This window comes from Colobus angolensis, unplaced genomic scaffold (genome assembly GCF_000951035.1).
Source record: "Colobus angolensis palliatus isolate OR3802 unplaced genomic scaffold, Cang.pa_1.0 Scaffold194, whole genome shotgun sequence".
NCBI classification, from domain to species: Eukaryota; Metazoa; Chordata; class Mammalia; order Primates; family Cercopithecidae; genus Colobus; species Colobus angolensis.
The window spans coordinates 4794521-4815018 of NW_012115088.1; the positions used below are offsets into that span (position 1 = coordinate 4794521).

The window sequence follows — 20498 nt, forward strand, 5'->3', positions numbered from 1 at the left end:
CTCGACCTTGTGACCCGCCTGCTTCCGCCTCCCAAAGTGCTGGGATTACAGGCCTGAGCCACTGTGCCCGGCACTTTTTTTTTTTTTTTTTTTTTTTAAATACACGGGCTTGCTCTGTTGCCCCCGCTGGAGTGTAGCAGCACAGTTGTAGTTAACTGCAGCTTTTAACTCCTGGGTTTAAGAGATCCTCTTGCCTCAGCCTTCTGAGTAGCTAGGACTACAGGTAAATACCACCAGGCCTGGCTAATTTTAAAATTGTTTTGTAGAGACAGTTTCACACTATATTGCCTAAGGTGGTCTCAAACTTCTTGCCTCAAGTGATCCTCCTGCCTTGGCCTCCCAAAGTGCTGGGATTACAGGCATGAGCCACCATGTCTGGCTCCCAATAGTAATTTCAAATATATAACTGTATTTGCTAATTAAACCAATTTTTTTCATGTTACAATATTCAAACTTAGGAGTACTGCTTTCTCACAGCTATGAAGCTATAAACATCTCTTACATACATCACCAAACCTATACATATGTGGTTTGGATATTAGAATATCACTTCTTAACTGGGCTTTCCTAGGATTAGAATTAGATGAAAAGTGGTTACTCTCATTAGAAGTTTAAAAATTTAAGTGTGACCTCTGTTGCCTAAAGTAGTATTAAATTAAAGCTGTAGGGCCCTGCTTTTCAAAATACAGCTTCTTTAAATTCTAGACACATTTGGACTTGATACGATTTTTATAGCTAGTTGACAAGAATTTATTGTGTACTAAGGACTAGACCAGCATCACGTTGACAACCTATAATTTGTTAACATTATTAAATTTAAAATACTAAGATTTACAAATTATTGTAACTTATTACATACTATCAAGTACTTTATTTTTCCTTAATTATTTAAACAGTCTGAAATAGCATATTTAAAAGAAAAAGTTCTTAACCATCAATGACAGAAATAAAATATTTTTAAAAATTAGGGCTGAGAATGGAAATTATGTGCATGCTTAATCATGACTTCCTCAGGTTTGGTTATCAGGTTGCCATCAATAATCTAAATACCATCAGGAGCTACAGAAAGAAGAGAAACGGTAAATTCTACACAGTCCTTCATTACCTCCCCTAGGGCTAATGAGCATAGACTGCCTAGTGTGTTTCTTTTTTTTTTTTGAGACTGAGTTTCGCTCTGGTTGCCCAGGCTGGAGTGTAATGGCATGATCTCGGCTCACTGCAACCTCCACCTTCTGAGTTCAAGCAATTCTCCTGCCTCAGCCTCCCTCCCGAGTAGCTGGGATTAGAGGCGCCCACCATCATGCGCAGCAAATTTTTTGTATTTTTAGTAAAGATAGGGTTTCACCATGTTGGCCAGGCTGGTCTCGAACTCCTGACCTCAGGTGATCCACCTGCCTCGACCTCCCCAAGAGCTGGGATTACAGGCATGTGCGACCGTGCCCAGCCTGCCTAGTGTTTCTTACCCAGTTCTCAACTCTTTGACTTCATGATCTCCCGTGATCCACAATTAACTCTCCATTGCCCAAGAAAGAGTGAGGTTTGAGAAGTCACATGCAAATCTTTCTATTGTGTGTGTGTGTGTGTGTGTGTGTTTTGAGATGGAGTATCGCTCTGTCACCCAGGCTGGAGTACAGTGGCGCAATCTCGGACCGCTGCAACCTCCACCTCCCGGGTTCAACCAATTCTCCTGCCTCAGCCTCCCGAGTAACTGGGATTACAGGCGCCTGCAACCACGCCCAGCCCAAACTCATCTTTCTTTTGTTTTTTCCTATTTCAGAATGGTCAGAAATCACTTGAGAAAAGACCTAGTAATTAAAGATGTTCTATGATTTGACTGATGGTTGCCATTTTTGATCTGAGAACAAATGCCAGGTATTGGCTCAAATTGTATCTGAAAAGGAAAAATCATTCTGTTTTGCCAATTTAACGCTGAAGAGGTTATCTGTCTTTCATAAATTATGGCCTTGCTACATAACAGATACTTTCTTCCATTCAAAACTATCAGACAACTTCAGGTATTAATCAAGTTTGTAAACTGAGTGTTCACAGTAAATAACGAGTTTATCCTAACTTACAAAACTTTAAAATGAAAAGATAAAAGATGTCTTTTCTAAACAGACAGTTTAACTTAGAATACATTCAGAAACATAAAGTTCCACGTCAAGTGATGTTTATAAGAAGATTCCTAAGATAGGGCAAGATTTTTAATGTGTGTAGCCCTTTCATGTATAATAAATACTTTGAGTAGAATATTTTATTATTATTTTTTAATTTATTTTTTCTTACTTCCAGCTGAGCAGTTTGGGAGAGTAGAATATTTTAAAATAGTGTATTATCCCTAAAAAAGTCAGCATAGCTCCCAAATGTTCTATATTTCAGTATTTCATTGTCTATTAAACACATAAAATCCAGGATAAACTCCATGTCTGAAGACAGTCACTGAAATGAAGGGAAATATGACAATCAGTTGAAGAACTTCATCAATGTAGGTCAGTCTCCCTGTCCAGTGCTGATTAAATTAACCCACAAGAGAATGTGAGAGAACCATGCTCAGGAGGATACATTTTGAATACTGTTTCAAAAGACCAAGACAGTAGATGGTGCTATTTGATCACAGAAACCTTAAAGTGACTAAGCTGGTTGCATCAGACTTCAATAATCCCTGTTTCTGATAGTGATTATATGGAAATTTCTTGGCATAACCAGTCATTTCTCATACTCACTGCTCTGTGAAACTCGCAGTGCTGTTTTCTGGGCTCCAACAGGTGTGACAGGGCTGTTTTCAGCTGTGAGTTGCATGAGGTCATTGATGATGGCTTGCTTGTCAACTGATCCAGCAGGGGCGCCTGGCCTCGTGTCTGGGAAAAGCTGTGGTAATTGACTATTCTGCAAATCATCCAAAATCTCCTCCAAGTTGTCCAGCTCACTGCCAGGCTGTAGTTGACAAATAGAAGAGTTTATCTAGTCTACTCTAAAGAGTAGACACCACAAGCCCATTTGCAATCATTGACCTAACTGCCATGAGGCACCACAGCCAAATAAAATACGTAGATTCATGCATACCTCAGGCCTAACAGATAATTGATCATCTTTTAAAAAATTAAGTCACCAAAGGACAAGTAATTTAATCTTTTGGTCCTCAGTTTCCTCATCTATAAAAAGAGATGGCTGAATTAGAGAGAAAGCTCTCTTTCAGCATTGTGATTCATTGGCAATTTATAAATTCTCCTCTATTTTATGCTTATCATTCAATTAATTATGAGAATGTAGATTTCCAATTAATTATGAATAGACTATGACTTACGGTCCAGGTCTAGGTTTTATCGTCAAAACTCCCTAAGAAATAACAACAACAAAAGGGAAAAAAACTGGCATATAATGTAATGCAAATATGCACCCAATCAGTATTTAATAAATGGTCATTTCCTTTCAGGATTTTTTTTTTTTAATCTTTAAAAGAACACAGGGTTTGGGGAGAGAGAAGCAAAGTAAGTTTGAAGTAACTATGAACTAAGCACTGCCTTTTCAATTTAAGTGGTCCTTTTTTTCTGTTTGGACTTTCAATTTTGGATGACAATGGTTTTCCCAGTCATTTGCCAGGTTAGGTGACAAAGGTAGGGAAACAGGATAAAAACTGGTTGCCCCCAAAGGCAGCACTATTGATCTAATTATACAGAAGCTATGATTTTTTTTTTTTTTTTCCTGAGAAAGGGTCTTGCTCTGTTACCCAGACTGGCGTGCAGCAGCACAAACATTCATCCTCGTAGCCTTGACTTCCTGGGCTAAGTGATCCTGCCACCTCAGCCTCTTTAGTAGCTGGGACCACAGGCATGCACCACCATGTCTGGCTAATTTTTTGGTTTTTCTTTTTTTTAGATATGGGGGTCTCATTTTGTTGCCCAGGATGGTCTCTGAGCTCAAGTAATTCCCCTGCCTCAGCTTCCCAAAGTGCTGGGATTACAGGAGAGAGCCACTGTGCCTATCTACAGAAGTCATAAAAAATGTTTTCAAGGTTTCTCTTCCATTAAAAAAAACAAAATTCAAGCACTAGCATAAGCTAAGTATCACCACTATTTCACACTTAATACTTTTCTTCTATGACGCTAAACTGGAATTTATTCTAGATTTTACAGATATTCTTTTAAATATAACCTACCTCTGTGCCAGATATTTAAAATCAGATAGTGCATGCTGGGACTGCTTTCTAGTGCAGAAAGTAGTATGAACGATTTTCTTGACGTGCAGGTGGAAAACATAAGTTAGTTTCCTCAGTCATTGGACTTTGAATCCTTGACCACAACTATTCCTTTCATCTACACTGGCAAATCAAATGAAATACATGGCGTACATCTGATAATGAGTTACACTTAAAGCAGGATGGCTTACATTTTTATCCCATACAATTCTTCCCCATGCAGAGGTTGGATATGCTAAGAGTTCTGCAACTTGCAGCAAATGTAACATCCATATGAGATGTTTTTTGATTGGATTTATTTCTCAAGTTAGGAAGAACAGAATGAAGTGACATTTTATTTTATTCTTCTCAGAGAGAACTAGCTTAGCAATAACTGGGAGATCAATTTTCCTAATGCATTGTTAGAGCAATTATAAGACCATTTTTTAGTTAGTTTAGCCACTCAATTCTAACAAAAGAGGGAGGTATCAAATACAGGAGAATTAGTTATGAATTAAGAGCTGGATTCCAAAGTTAGCATCCTAAAATATAGACAGTCACAGACAGGCCAAATGATCCTTAAAGCTCTGTAGGAAGGCACCACACTGACTGTCTCCTCCAACGGCAATAGTTTCCTCCAGAGTGGCAGCAAATTACTATTTCTTTGGCTGAGTCCTAAGTGAAGTAGTTTATGTAGGGGCCATGCTGCATTTTAAAAGCCCATAGGTACATGTTCATACTATTAGAGCCACAAGGGAAATAAAACCCAGCAAAGTCATGTCACCCACCTCGTGATCACTCCACTACGGCATGTATTCATTGAGTTCAGTGGTGGGCAAAACTGTTCATACTACTGAAATAACCATTTAATAACCATCTGTTCTTCCAGGAACATAAAACTGACTTTATGTACTTCAAATACATGTGTAAAGTTGACTCCACTGTAATCTTATCATGTTTTGCTGAATGCATAAGGTATAAACTGATACTCTCAGTATAAACATGTACTGCCCTCCAAGGACAGCACCTGGAGCTAAGTAATGGGCACTGAGTCAACACGATGAATTCTTTTAATCATATTAACACGTAATTTAAAAAATCTTCCCCAAATCAGTAATTTTTTCATAGGAATTCCTATAATTTCCATTACTTTTTCAGAAAATGTTTCATAAAAATGTGTGGTAGCTTTCCTTATACTTGTCATGTAGATCAGAAAAAGGCTCTAATAAACTGAGGCTATATCTGCTCTATGAAACCCAGTTTCCCTACTACAATGCTGTCCTGTGTCGAGCAATTTTAAAAGGTAGAAGCTCCATGTGTGGGGGTGAGGGAGGTAGGCTATAATAAGTGGTAAGCTGCCTCTTGAGAAAGCTCTGCAGATTACTTTTAAGAGAAATATCCAAAATAAATAGATCCATGTAAACAAAAGTAAAGTATGTTATTTCTCAATGGATACATTTATATTTGCGTCAAATCCCAGACATATGTAAAAGGAACTTTTGACAATATATATTAAGAACAGTCTAGACTCACACTTTTCCTTTTTTTTTTTTTTTTGAGACAAGGTCTCACTCTGTCACCCAGGCTGGAGTGCAGTGGTATAATCTAGGCTTACTGCAACCTCCGCCTCCCAGGTTCAAGCAATTCTCCTGCCTCAGCCTCCCCAACAGCTAGAACTACAGGTGTGCACCACCATATCTGGCTCATTTTTGTATTTTTAGGAGAAACGGGGTTTCATCATGTTGGCCAGGCTGGTCTTGAACTGCCAATCTCAGGTGATCTGCCTGCTTTGGCTTCCCAAAGTGTTGGGATTACAGGTGTGAGCCATCATGCCTGGCCTAAATACATTTTTCTGAAGAAAGCCATTCAGGATCTTCTTAGTATCAAAAGGAACTAGTTCTATGAAGGCTTTTAACTATGAACACTATTGGAATTTATTCAAGCTTAGCATCTGAAAAATGCATTATGAAGTTTTCCCCACTAGAGATAATATTACTTTGCCTGTGTTTATTCCTTGTCAATTTATGGAGTACACATTTAATGTTGTCAGAAGTTCACTTCACATGCTCTTCTTCAAGGAGATAAAGTTCAGAATATCTATACCCCTCAGGTTAACAATAACATCTGATGACTACAGAATCTTTTTCTGTATTCACTTAAGTTTTGGAAGGAATAAATCTGATTACATTAGGTTTCTGTTAAAAAATTTTCTCCCCTCAATTTTTGTAGGCTTTAATTCTCATCAAAGTTCTTCTAGTCTCTATCCACTTTGTTAGGCACAATTTCTTTACAAGACAAAAAGATTAATGCCTTCCTTTAAAATGCTTTGCCAAGATACTTTAAAGTTTTGCTTAGGCATCTATTTGAATGCTCAAATTAGCCACATCAATTTGAGTTGTTAGTTTAAACTATTTCAGGCAGAAAATGAGTCAGAAAGATTTTTATAAAAGTTCTACAAAATGAAAATCAGACTTGATTTCTTTAATTTTTCATTTTTCTGGTTTTAGGATTTTTTCATGTCAAATCAACTTGTTCTCTGCAGGAAATATAAAAAGCACATGCATTTAAACAACATCAGTATTCTAATAAATTACAAAGCATCTTTTCAAAATATTTTAAATAAAAAGCATAATTTTACCATACTTGCCTAACACAAAGTTGTTAAGAAACGGTAATACAATTCTACCACATCTGGAGAGAAATTTTCAGGACACTATCTGTTTAAAATATGGTTGCCTTTCTAATGGAGTCAAATGCCAAGAAGAAATTCTTTTTAGACTATTTCCAAACCTTATCATACGTGTCTCAGCAGCATCAGAAAGGACCAAGTAGTATCATTGGGTTAAGTATCAACCATGTTCCACTGTGTAAATAAGCATGTAACTTAAAAGTCTGTAAACATACTGGAAATTTTTCTGTTACTGTTTCCTGTTGGTTAGGAAATGCTGTAGAAACAAATGTTGTTTAACCACTCTGCCTGGTAAAAAATGCTATTTTGGGTATAATAGCACCATCGAAGTACTTCCTGTCCTTAATAAGTTAGTAATAGGTTAAACACACACTCAGTCAATGGCTCTTTTCTGAGTCAAAATAACAAGACAGTTAACTGTGCAATTTAGCCTCACTAATAGTTTGTTTTATCTCACTAAATAACTTATTGTATTCAACTGAAGTGGAAGAAGTCTTCAATAAGTTTGTACAGCAATCAATAGGAGATGCAATTAACCTGTATTTGGAAATAGTGAAGGTGAGCAAGAGGTGAAAGAATCGTTGTTTTTTTCTTAAAGTCATTCTAACTTTGATCTAAATATAGGTAATGTACACTTCCTGTGGTAACTTTTCAAGCTGCAATGTTTTTGATGTTAAAATTGCTCCAAAGCAGTACTTCTGGTGGAGTTTTACATGAGAGTAAAGGGAGGACGAGACTAGTGACTGTATTTCATTAAGAAAAATATACTTACTATATGTGCCTCTGTGTGCATGTGCGTGTGTGCCTGTGCACACTGCTTTTTTATTCACCCAAAGTGACAGATCTGTGCTGATTACACTCTGGACTTTCTGTTTCCTAGGTGAGATAATTTTTATCAGAAAAACGTTTCTCCTAAATAATAATCTGAAACTGCAAGTGACTCAAGGACTTTTTTAAAAAGTCCTCTTTTGTCAGTTTTTTGTTTGAAGTTAGTACAATCACATAAATAAATACAGAAATACCAAAAAGTGGCCCCTTTCCTTGACCCTCTAAGTCCCTGGGGCCTCAGATCAGGCCTGGGATAGAAATAAATTGTTTACAGAGGGAAGGCCTGGCCACATTAGACACTAAGCTAAGGGAGACCATCTCACCCTCCAGCATGTGTCAAGAGACCGTAGTGCCACTGTCTGTGCCTGCCACTCTGGACTGCCACTAGCTGTGTAGATTTTAATCTAGTAAACCTCAAAAGATTAAAACACTTATAGGTGTTAATATGGTTTTACATTTCACTTTATTCAAGACATTGCTATTAATTTTCTGCTGAGACACCGGTTTCCCCATTTAATGATTTTACAGTGTTATGGAATAGCTTGCTAATAGAACGTTGCACTAACATTTAACTTTAAGGATTAATCACCCAAGATGTTTATGTAATTTGGCTCTGCTTCCCTTGTGAAGGACATGAAGGTTTGAAAAATTATATCTGACCTTTAGGAATGGTAGCAGCTGTCAAGACATCAAAGTGAAAGAAATAAGGAAGCCAAGTGCTTAGAAGCCTAGATGGAGCTCAGCTAAAAGAGCAAGTGTGGCCTCGGCATCCCTGACGATGGCTCTCAACCCCAGACCTGCCTCTGGGTTAGCTCTACCGACTCAGCAGAGCTCCAGGGTACAGCAAGGGGTGTACTTTTCCTCTCTCCATCCATTGAAGACACTGACAAATGAAATATCCTCTTGCAAAACAAATTTCAAGGACAAACCTTGAGCCATTTAAAGTAGGAAGGCCTCTTGGCTTCTTCACTTTTTAACCAATCACGACTCAAGAACAGGTAAGACGTACAGGGCATATTCAGGGACTACAGGAAAGGGATGGCTAGGGTGAAGTCTTGGATCATTGATTCCCCAGGAAATGTCTCATGCCAAGTCACTGTGGCTGTTAATAACCCATGTTTTCTTTAAATGGGTTTTTATTTTTTGAGACAAGGTCTCAATCTATTGCCTAGGCTGGAGTGCAGTGGTGCAATCATAGCTCACTGTCGCTTCCAACTCCTGGGCTCAAGCAGCCTCAGTCTCCTGAGTAGCTGAGACTACAGGTGCATGCCACCACACCTAGCTAATTTTTTATGTTTTCTAGAGATGGGGTTTCATCATGTTGCCCAGGCTGGTCTTGAACTCCTGTCCTCAAGCAGTCCTCCACCTTGGCCTCCCAAAGTGTTGGGATTAGAGGCATGAGCCACTTCACCCAGTCTGTTTTTGTTTTTTAATAAAGAAAAATAATAGCTTACTTTTTCTCTGTGATGTCATTATCTCCTTAGAGGATTATCAAGAATGATTTGGGGTGGAAGGTTGAGGAGATGTTGATCAAAGGATACAAATTTCAGTTAGTCAGGAAGAGTAAGTTCAAGAGATCTACTATACAACACTGTGGCTACAGTTAGTAATGATGTATTATATGCCTGAAAATCACTAATAGATTTTAAGTGTTTGTACTGCGAAAAGTGTGTGAAGTAATGTATTTGTTAATTAGCTTGAGCTAGCCACTCCAGGATATGTATTCCAAAACAACATGTTGTATACCATAAATATATACAATTCTAATTTGTCAAGTATAAATAAGAATTATTTTGAATATCACTTAAGGTATCTTGGATTTTTTTCAGGCAATTTATTTTTCAGACAAGAAGAACACATAATGTAGCCTATTATTCTAGTCTTGAACTTACATAACATGGCTCAGATGTACTAATGTCAGTTAAACCTTTCTCCTTTCTACTATCCCTTTCCTTCTTAAATATTTTTTATACCAGTGGTCTAAGAAATTCTTTTGCATTAATCAGAAGTTTAGTTAAGAGTAAAGAGAGGTATAATGACCTTCATTGGGTTTCAAAACCAGTTAAACTCTGATCTTATAAAGAGAGAAAGGTAAACAAGAAATAATTCAATTAAGTCTGTTCTGACAAAGCCCAGTTTCAAGGAAGTGATTATCTCCAATTCAGGCAGCATCTATAACAGAGGCTAGCAAACTACCACCAGCCTGTGGGCTAAATCCTGTTTTTGTATGAGCTAAGAATGAATTTTAATGGTTGAAAAAAATTTTTAATATTTTGTGACACATGGTAATTGCATGAAATTCAAATTTCAGTGTCTATAAGCAATGCTTTATTGGAGCAAAGTCATATTCAAGTTTGTTTACACAGTGTCTGTGGCTGCTTTTGCACTACAATGGTGGAGTTGAATGGTTTTGACAGAGACTATATGGCCTGCAAAGCCTAAAATACTTACCATTTGGTCCTCACAAAAAAAGGCCTGCCCACCCATGTTCTATAACAATTTCACTCTTTGCTAGGAGAGTATTTGAAACACACAGCTTCAGTGAGAGTTTCAAGGTAAGAACAAAGGAGAAAGCTTATTTTTATCCAATCACCTGAGACTTCAAAATGCCCCTATGGAGAAAATCCTTGATGGATACAGATTAGTACACCTGCGAGAAGACGTGATAAAACTTACCTGGTCACCAGGCTCAAAGCTCATCTCCTCCTTCTCAGTTTTCATTGCTATTAATTTTGTGTTACTGGCAGGATCTGTCTTACTGTCCAGACGCTCAAGTTTGGGGGTTATTTCTGGTAAACCAATATCTTTAGTATCATCTTTATCTAGCAAATAGCGAAGTAGTGCATTCTCTTTCTTCTTGGGGCTCACCGGTTCCTGTTTAATAGTCACTTCTGATCCAGGAGCTGTGCTGCTGGACTCCTGGTTCAGGTCTTTGCCTGTGGCTTCTGCTGTTAACTTGGCCAAGTCCACAGGGGAACTGCTGTCCTGCAACAGTCTGTGCAAAATTTTATGCTTCTCCTTGAGCGAGGTTCCATGTGTTGACCCAGAACCAGGCAAGCTACCTGTGGAGTCTTTGTTTGTGTCCGACAAAGAGCTGGCTAAGGGCGAGGGCTCCATCTGATCGGATTTGGTGGTCAGCAGCTGCAGGAGTTTGGTCTGCCCTTTGCTGTCGTGCAGTCTGCTCTGCCCGTCGGCTCTCTCGCTGCTCACGGTCGGGGGCAGGTTGGGGTCATTTGTTTCCTTTTGCTCTCCAGGGTGGCAGCTGCTCTCTGCTTGTCCAGTTGTACCTTCAGAGGGCTCCCCATAAAGTCCAAAACAGTCTTTTGAGTCCAAGCTTCCCATCTTGCTGAGTGGGGGAGGATTCATATTAACTGGGGAGTTTTGCAAATTGCCCATTTTTAGGTCTGGTGAAGCCAGCGATGACCCTAATGAGACCCCGTGCCCCTCGCTGAGGGCCTGAAGTGCATTGAGGGAGCTGTTGGTATAACTATGGCTATTTCCTGTGCTGCTGCAAACTCCCACAGGGGAATGCAAGCTTCCTGCAGGGGAAAACTGACTGGGTGGGATTCGAGGGCTGCCAGCCACTCCAGGGCTCATGCGATGCCTTGGTGAAAGCATAGAGGTGGGCTGTCCTGGATTCATGCCAGGGCTGCTTTGTGAGGGGCTGTTCATTTTGAGTGCATAGTTACTACCCTGAGGAGTGGTTGCTTGCATGCCTGACACATGGTTCATTCCCCCAGAACCACCAAACCTGCCCATGGGCATGCCCATTTGTTCCTTTGGGCCATTTATGGGAAAATTTATATTGCTACTGAGGGTCATGTCCTGACCTGGGTTCCCACTGCACAGGGCCTGATGGGCAGGGCTGCTAGAGCTAATTGGATTCAATGGCTTCCCCATCGTTTGTCCAGTCAGATCTGGATTCATCACACACACATTCTGCTCTCTGTATAATGAGAAAAGAAAGAAATGTAAGATAAAAGGAAAAATAACTTAGCAAGTTGTTATTAATTTTTAAAAATGAAATGGCCTCTTCGCTTTAAAAGAACAGGCTATATTTTAAGGATAGATAATACTTTGTTGAAATCATCTGCAATTATGGACAAGACTGAACACGTACAGGGTTGGACCAAGAGGGATGTTTTTCAGGCAACTCATTAAGATGTCTGGTTTTACAGAGGGGGTGTGTTTAAATTTGACTACTACTGTATTGAAATTGCATTTACTAGACAAGACATTAACAGGGTTCCAATTACATAATACATCTTTCTCATGAGTAGCTGAGAGCTTGTACTGTCTTAAAGAAATGAGTAGAGCTGTCTTCGGTTTTTCTTCCAGAGATTATAATTCCCAACAATACACACATCTGTAAGCCCAGAGCTCTGATATTTACTGCTTGGCTCAAGATAAACACACTTAGGGGCAAACAACTTGCCCCTAACTGTTAAGAGAAACTCTGCCAGTTCTAGAACTAATAGTTACTAAAACTGTTTAGAGTTAGATCACCTTGTTTAACAGATTTCCACTCACCTCCTCACCCCACATCCCTCCAAGTCAGAGCGAGACCTCAGAGCCAACAGCTTGGGAAGGGAAGTTCAGAGTGACTTTAGTTTGTGATCTTACTACTCTACTTCTGGATAACTCCATTCCATCTCCTTACTAATGACTAAAAGCAGCCTTTCTGAGCAAGATGATTTTGCAAGTTCTATGAACTTTAATTTACAGCCTTGGCAGTCACTTTTGAGTTACCAAATGTGTTCACAAATCCAAACAAAACAGGTTTCACAAATTGTCAAACATCAGCTTTTGGTTAGGTGGGTGAAATTTGCCACATCTGTAATCACGTTCAAACTGTTTCAGCTTGAGGTTAGATTTATTAACAGTTGGCAGAGTTGCCTGATTTTTTTACTCCTAAATAGACAGCAAATTGAGAAATGTGATAAAATGGGACTCCTCAGCCAGAGCAACGTTATATATTTACTGATAGGACCTCATAAAGTTTTCCATGGCATAAGCATAAACATTTAGATAACTAACGAAATTTAATCATTTTCCTAAATATGTGCTTCCTAAATATGTGCTTAAAACAATATGGTTTATGACATTTATTTAAAAATCAACATTCAATTTCTTTATCTTCACATTTTTATGAAATTGTTTATTACCCTTCAATTTAAGGTCTAATGTTGAGAAGTTAATTTGAACCTGAGAACAAAAATCTAAAATATTATTTGTAAATATATACATAGAAAGTTCTAGATTTAGGCTGGGTGTGGTGGCCCACACCTGTAATCCCAGTGATTTGGGAGGCCAAGGTGGAAGGATCACTCAAGGCTGGAACACGCCTGTAATCACAGCTACTCAGGAGGCTGAGGCACAAGAATCGCCTGAACCCAAGAGGCAGAGGTTGCAGAGAGCTGAGATTGCGCCGCTGCACTCCAGTCTGGGAGACAGAGCAAGACTCTGCCTCACAAAAAAAAAAAAAAAGAAGTTCTACATTTAAACACACAGGAGCAGAAATCATACTACTGACATCAATATTCCTGCCCTGCATTTGTTGCTACTGGGAGGTGATCAATAAATTTCCCTTTTTCAATGTAATGGGAAATTATGTCTGAGCAAAGTTAGTGCTAGCCTTGTGTTCTTCCAGCTGGGTTTTACAATTCACTACTGTTAAGGCTAAAATTCAAAGTAGAGTCCTACTTTGCCAATACAGTCGTTCTTTGGTTACATGCGGGACTGGTTCTAGCCTCCACCCTGCCCCGACGCCACAGATACTAAAATCCATGGATGCTCAAGTCCCTGATATAAAATGGCATAATTTTTGCATATCACCTACACACATCCTCCTATACTTTAAATCATTTCTAGAGATCATTTCTTATAATACCTAATACAGTGTAAACACAGTTATAATACAAATAAAATAATACAGTATAATATTATATATATATTTTCCCCCCCCAAATATTTTCCATCTGTGGTTGGCTGAATCCTGAGATGCAGAACCCACGGAACAGAGGGTCAATTATATTATGAATTGTCATTTAGCCAACAGCTAGTAACAATTTAATTTTATATTTTACATTACTGGGATTGATGAGAAGAAATGTCTAACAAATCCTCAAAGCTCTAAAATGATTTGCTGCTTTTTTAATATCTCCTCTTAACTTGGAAATGAAAAATGACTTCTTAGAACTAGGATTACCTGTGAAGCATATGTAAAGATATTACAAGTTGAGGTTCATTAGTAGTCTGAGAACGGATGAGTTTGCTCTTCGTTTGTGCAGCAACAAGAGTGCCATCAGACAAGGAAAAACGATAGATTTGACTGAATGCCAATCCTTGTCTCAGTACTGCAGGCAAGCAAAGAAACAGAAGGCATGTTTAGAAAAAAAAAACTGAGAGGTCGGGGAGGACAAGACATAATAAGAGTAATCAACTTCATTAAGTTTCATAATAGTTTCCCACCAGCATGTTAAAGCGTTATAAGTAATCTTTATGAGATTAAAATATAACATTTTAAAAGCACATTTACTTTTCATTCAAAATACCAATAACCTCAATTATCTGTTTTTCTTATGAAAAGGAGGAAGAGCCTGGACCCTCAAACTGTGTTCTTAAAATCTTTATTATTATGGCAAAACAGTGTAAACCATTTATCAGTTCAAACAAGCTTTACAATGATTTGCTTAAAATGGTAGAAAACAATACAATGTATAAACAGGGTATCTCTTAGGTATACAATTTGACTTTAATTACCTTGTAAAACTAATACAAATATTAAAATAAAATTTATGACATTAAATATGTTCTCTGAATATTCATCTTGAAGTTGGTTACGTACTGTTCAATCAATCATCTCACACACTACTCTCTCCCAGTCCTGTTTCTCACTGTGCAAGAAGTATTATTTTCGTGGTTAGGACAACAGGAAGTAAAAGATAAACAATCAGAAGAATCTATTCAGAGAAAAAAAGGCTAAACAAAACTGAAACAATAAAAGTGCAAATCTTAGCAACATTGGAATTGGTTTAACTTTTAGATAAGGGGTCAGGTGTTTCCATTTTCAAGACAATAACAAAATACAACACAAATCAACTAGGTTAAGACAATTTCTCTTAAAATAATTGAGATTTATCTTTTAAAGCTACTATGTTTTATAACTGTCTTATACCACCTATTAAAAAAGAACATTTCAATTCAGTTTAAAAAAAAGACATATAATTTTAGTTCCTCTTAAACCATTTTAACAAGGCTACTATGTTGCTACCACATAATCCTCAGCACACATTTTGTGAGCTGAACAGTTACCCCTAAAGCAACCATGCGTATTCACCATGCCACAAAACTGCCAGGAGAGAGAAAGAGAGAGGCTGACATATAATGTGGATTCTAATTTCTTGGTAAAATTTCACTCTAAGCAATTTGTCTAATGACTTCTCTCTGCAGTTTCAGTTAGATACTACATTTAGGTTTCACTTTCTGCCATCAATTGTTGCACAATGTTAGTCTGAAGTGGTAGTACTGAAAATGAATTACTGAACATGTGAGTATCTTGCTTTGCATAATGTTTCTAAAAGATGACATAAATGTAACTTTTTTATAGTAAGACTTGTATTTCCAATGGCTTATAATTTCAGAATTTTAACTGACCTTGGCTGTGATCCCTAAAGATTTTCATTTAAACTTGGTCTACATCCAACAGCTCAGAAAAGTAGGTATGTGTAAGCACTCACCTGAACACATTTAGGAAGTGCCTCCATTTAAACAACACTTTGCAGATTTCTGTTCAATGTAACTGATCATCCCTGATCTTACCTATTTCAAAAGTCTGAAATGTCTATATGGGGTTTCCTTCTAGTGGGTCCCATCTGTTTAAATCTAGTGCAGTGTCTGGTGCATCTGTGTAAATCCTTTTGTAAGGAATCGGGTTGTCAAAGAATTAAACTCAGGACCCAAGGATGCCGAACATGTTTGCTTATGCCAATTTCTTGGTTTTTATTATTACTATTCTTTTTATTTTAAACCGGATGTAATGAAATGGTAGGTTAAATATTGATTTCTGTCAATGTAGCATCTTTATTTCCTTGTATTCTTTCCAACTTAAAGAAAAATGCTGGAAGACACAAGTTGTTGGATTATGCACTTACTTCTAAAAAATAGGATGAAAAGGATGAAAAGAATAAATAAGATGAGGAAAAAATAAGGGCATGGGAGAGACAGGTCATTTATTATGATTTTTTATAAGTGATCTAAAAAGCATAAAGTTTAAACATACCAACACTATCGGTAAAGTGCCAGATGCACATTAGGTAGATGATGACAAACTCAAACTCCATTTTCTATAACTAGTTACAAATTTTTTCTGCAAGGAAGCAGACAACTGTCGAAGCTGAGTTACAAGCTGCCCTGCACTGCACGAGTCCCTCCCGTGCAGTATGGCCCAGCTGACAGTGCATGTGGAGCCCTGGCCAACCGCACTGCTGGGACACAGAGAGAAGGACAGTCTTGCTCCCCAAATTAGCACATACTAAAGCAAAAGGAGTTTTTTTTTGGTTCATACCTCTTTAACAGAAAACAAAAATGCAATTGAGAAAAAGTGATTCTTTGGAAAGACCTTTGGAAGCAGCATGACAGTGACCAAAATGGGCTCAGAAAGATGTCCTGCACTGATACTGAATGCTAGAGAGTCAGTCATTTCACCTGCCTCAATCTCCTTGTCCCCTTGTCCAGAGTGACAGATGTGACGTCCACATCACAGGCTTGCTGTGAGGGCCAGTGAGAGGAGGCAAAAGGGACAATGCCACACAAAGACCAGGTACTCAGTAAGGGCTGCTGTTATTACTGAAGTCTTGGGCTCAGTTCCAGCTGTCCTACTGCTTAAGTCAGTGAGCTAAGACAAGTCGTGTCAACTTTTGGGCCCTCTAGAAACACCTGGATAGTCTTTGCTGGTTACTACCTTGAAGAAGGGCTTGGAGTCCCCACCATTACCTCCACCAGGGATTCACTCACTCTCCAAAATTCTACTTACTCTTATATTCAGATTCTAACTGAATCGTTAATATTTCTCTTAATTAGATGGTACTTATAATTTTGTTATACATCTAGAAGCTCCTGGATCAAAGAAAATGACCTCTTTCTTCCTCCTTTTGTCTGCCTCTGTGACACTATCATCTCCTGTTCTACTTTCGTCACTCTTCTGTCCTACAAGTTCTCCTGTTAAAATTTTCCTTCAGAAGGCAACATCTACGCCAGATGAGACAGCTCATGAGAACAGTCACCAGCTCTGTTCCCAAGGTGAACTCCAGGAATCACTGAGAGAAAGCTCCCACAGGAAGCAATAATTTAAGAAAAATCATTTAGAGATGCCTACCTTCATGATGATGCCTCTTGGCATAGGACACAGATTCTCCTTCATGCTGTGCATGGAACTTCTGAATGCACCTTCTTACCAGGTCCTCCCAGCCTGGTTTCATGGCTGCTCTCATGGTGCTGGTATCCAGAGAAGTGATCTTGCCTATTAAGTAACAGCAGGCATTATACCTACATGCTGATCTATTCTTTATGGAAATAAATATATATATATATTTTTTTCTGAGACAAGAGTCTCACTCTATCATCCAGGCTGGAGTGCAGTGGTGCAATCTCAGCTCACTGCAACTTCCACCTCCTGGGTTCAAATGACTCTTGTGCATCACACGCCCAAGAAGCTGGGATTACAGGCGTGCACCACATTTGGCTAATTTTTGTATTTTTAATACAGATGAAGTTTTGCCACATTGGCCAGGCTGGCTTTGAACTCTTGACCTCAAGTGATCCTCCTGACTCAGCCTCCCAAAGTGTTGGGGTTACAGGCGTGAGCCACCATGCCCGGCCAGAAATAATTAAATTTTAACAAGATCTAAATGTATTTATTTAAACTAGGTAACACAAGTACATGGACCAAAAGGGTATACAGTGACAGCCAGCATCTCTCTCTCTGGTCTTCCAACTCCTTGACATTTCTACTGCAGCAGCAATTGCTAGTACTAGCATCCTTACAGTCTTCTAAATACAGTCCTTGCATTCTCAAATATGTAAGCATTCTGAAATGATTCCTTTGGTCTTCTTTGGAAAGGAAATTTACCTTGGAGATCCTGGCGAGTAGTAAAACTTTCTGATGAGGGAAGAACTGGTCTTTCCTTCATGGGAACTCTTCTTGCCACGCAAATCAAGCAGGACTGCAAATCTTAAATCACACATGTTTACATTTATCATATGGGGCTTTCCTAGTGATTCAAACAAACCCAAGTGTATTTATGACAGCACAGCCCGTCATAAAAAAAGCAGTAAGGGAGAGAGTGATGAAACATTATGTACCTGAGCTTCTTACTGGTTTTATTCTCTCCATGAAAGTGGTAGGTGGGTAAGGGAGACGGAGGGTGGCTGTGTAAGGAGAACTGGGGAGCAGAGGATAAACTGCCGAGGCCCCACGATACATGTGATGGAAATACATCCACTACACTAAAGCCTTAATAATCTGAAACACTCTCTCCAGCAGTAGAAAAAAAAATTAAATCCTTTCTTTTTAAATGGCTGATAGAAAACCCGGTTAATATGTAATGAAGTACAAAAATGATGAAACTAAAATCTGATACTCTTGCTTTATCAAGGCTTTGCTTCTTGAGTTTTAGGGTTCAGGAAAACTAGGTACACCTTATGCCAAACTAAGTAAATACTACAATGGCAATATGCAATTTAAAGCAAAGAATATAAACTGGGTCTAGACACAGATTCAGAGAACGACTCCCACAATACCTAGAAAATGCAGCGTGCACCAGGACAGCTGCATTATAGTTCAGAATCTTGGCTGTGGACAGTTTCTCACACAGCCAATTCTAATCACTTATTCCTCACCTTGCTTCAACTGTTTTATGTATCAGGGTTCACTTCTGGAGGAAAAGGAGAAGTTTTCTTTATCTTTGTAACATGCAGAGCACACTGCACAGCCCTTTCAATTTAAAAAACACTGGACAAATGCTGTTGTTAAAAAACTTAAGTAATCCCTTCATGTCTCATGTCACTGATTTATGATTGTTTACCTCTAAATTTGAGAATTTCCTGAATTTGACAGAGTTTATTATCTATATTTGCTCCTGCTGCTACCCTATCTAAAATATCAGGCTGCCTCGATTTCTCCCTCCACAGTATTCATGCTGTAAGGCAGAGGTCCTCTACAATCAGTACTTCACTAACTACTCTAGGACCCCACAGTGCCTCCTTGGACAGATTTTTCTTTCTCAACTTTTACAGAAATTTTAGTATATAGTTTGTAACTTGGCTGTTCCTGAATTGCTCTGTTGTAGTCTTTTAAAATTATTTCATGTATTATTTCTTCAACAAGACTGAAATATCCAGCAATAGTTGGTATCACAAAATTAAAATGCAATTATAGTCCTCAACAAAATAACAACTAAATTTTTGGGCACTGTGAGATAAACACCTTTCTAGCTACTGTATGAGTTATTAACTCAGTTAATCCTCTTAACAGCTCTATGACACACGTAGTAGCATCATTTCCATTTTACAGACAAGATCAAAGCACAAAGTTTAAATAATTTGTCCAACGTCACACAAACCTTTGGCAAAGCCAGGATTAGAATCTGAGCATGCCATAGCATGCTGTGCTTATGCTATACTGTGTTAACACACAGAACGTACTTTTAAATGTACAAAAAATGTTTATAAAGCACAAAGTAATAAATTAGCTCAGCTATTCCTTTTTATACTGCCTTGGGAATATTATCACAGATGGATAAATTAGCAGCACTTACTCTGTTGCATAAAACAGAATAAAATCATTTGATGTTCCTTACCTAGACAAAATACTTAATTTTGAAATACTATATATTTATTACCTTTAACAGCTCTAATATTTCCTTCTCAATAAAATTTAAATTTTAAAATAAGCATTAAATAACTAGCATTCAATGCGAACCACAGTTCAGCATATTCATTTAAACCTTATTACATTCTGATACTGGTATTGGTGACTTCACTTGATAATAAACTGATACTCAGAAAGGCCAAGGATTCTGTCCGAAGTCCTAGCCAGAGCTGGGAGCAGCTGAATTAGGAGCTGGCCTGTCTGATTATGTAGCCCAGGATGTTTTTAGCCACAAGTGGTCCTCAGCTCTTTCCCTTCTGCTCCCCACGCACAATGCACTCTTCAACACTGCCTTGTATTAGAGTGACACTCAGCTGTGTGGACAGTTTGCCTGGTGGGCTCAGGAGGTGGGCACTACATCAGCATATCTTTATGGCGAACAGCCTAATAAACTTATAGTCTAAAACCTGCTCCATTCCCTGCTCCTGTCTCTATCCTCTCTTTAGTACCATTCTATTATATCACATTCTGGACCCAGCATCCATGGATAGGCTACATGGATTCCATCAACCCCTTGAAAGTAAAATGCTGTTTTACTGTGTGCATTTTTCTTTTTTGAGATGGAGTCTCACTCTGTTGCCCAGGCTGGAGTGCAATGGCACGATCTTGGGTCAATGCAACCTCCACCTCTCAGGTTTAAGCGATTCTCCTGCCTCAGCCTCCTGAGTAGCTGGGACTACAGGCACATGCCAGCCACCAGGCTACTTTTTATACTTTTAGTAGAGATGGGGTTTCACCATGTTGGCCAGGATGGTCTCGATCTCCTGACCTCGTGATCCACCTGCCTCAGTCTCCCAAAGTGCTGGGATTACAGATGTTGAGCCACCGTGCCAGGACAACTGTGCATTTTTCTAGGGCTGTGGCATACAGCTTGCACT

The 20498-nt window shown here is 38.6% G+C and overlaps 1 protein-coding gene across 1 annotated transcript in view; it reads right to left on the reverse strand.

The window, feature by feature from the left end:
* The window catches only part of NCOA2 (nuclear receptor coactivator 2), a 295634-nt gene that overhangs the window by 36317 nt on the left and 238819 nt on the right, over positions 1-20498 (reverse strand). The window contains exons 8-12 of the mRNA XM_011940928.1: positions 17821-17922; positions 17068-17211; positions 13900-14047; positions 10368-11637; positions 2724-2934 (exon numbers count right to left, since the gene is read on the reverse strand). Of these exons, the coding sequence (XP_011796318.1) occupies positions 2724-2934; positions 10368-11637; positions 13900-14047; positions 17068-17211; positions 17821-17922 (1875 nt within the window). The remainder of the gene's footprint in view (positions 1-2723; positions 2935-10367; positions 11638-13899; positions 14048-17067; positions 17212-17820; positions 17923-20498) is intronic.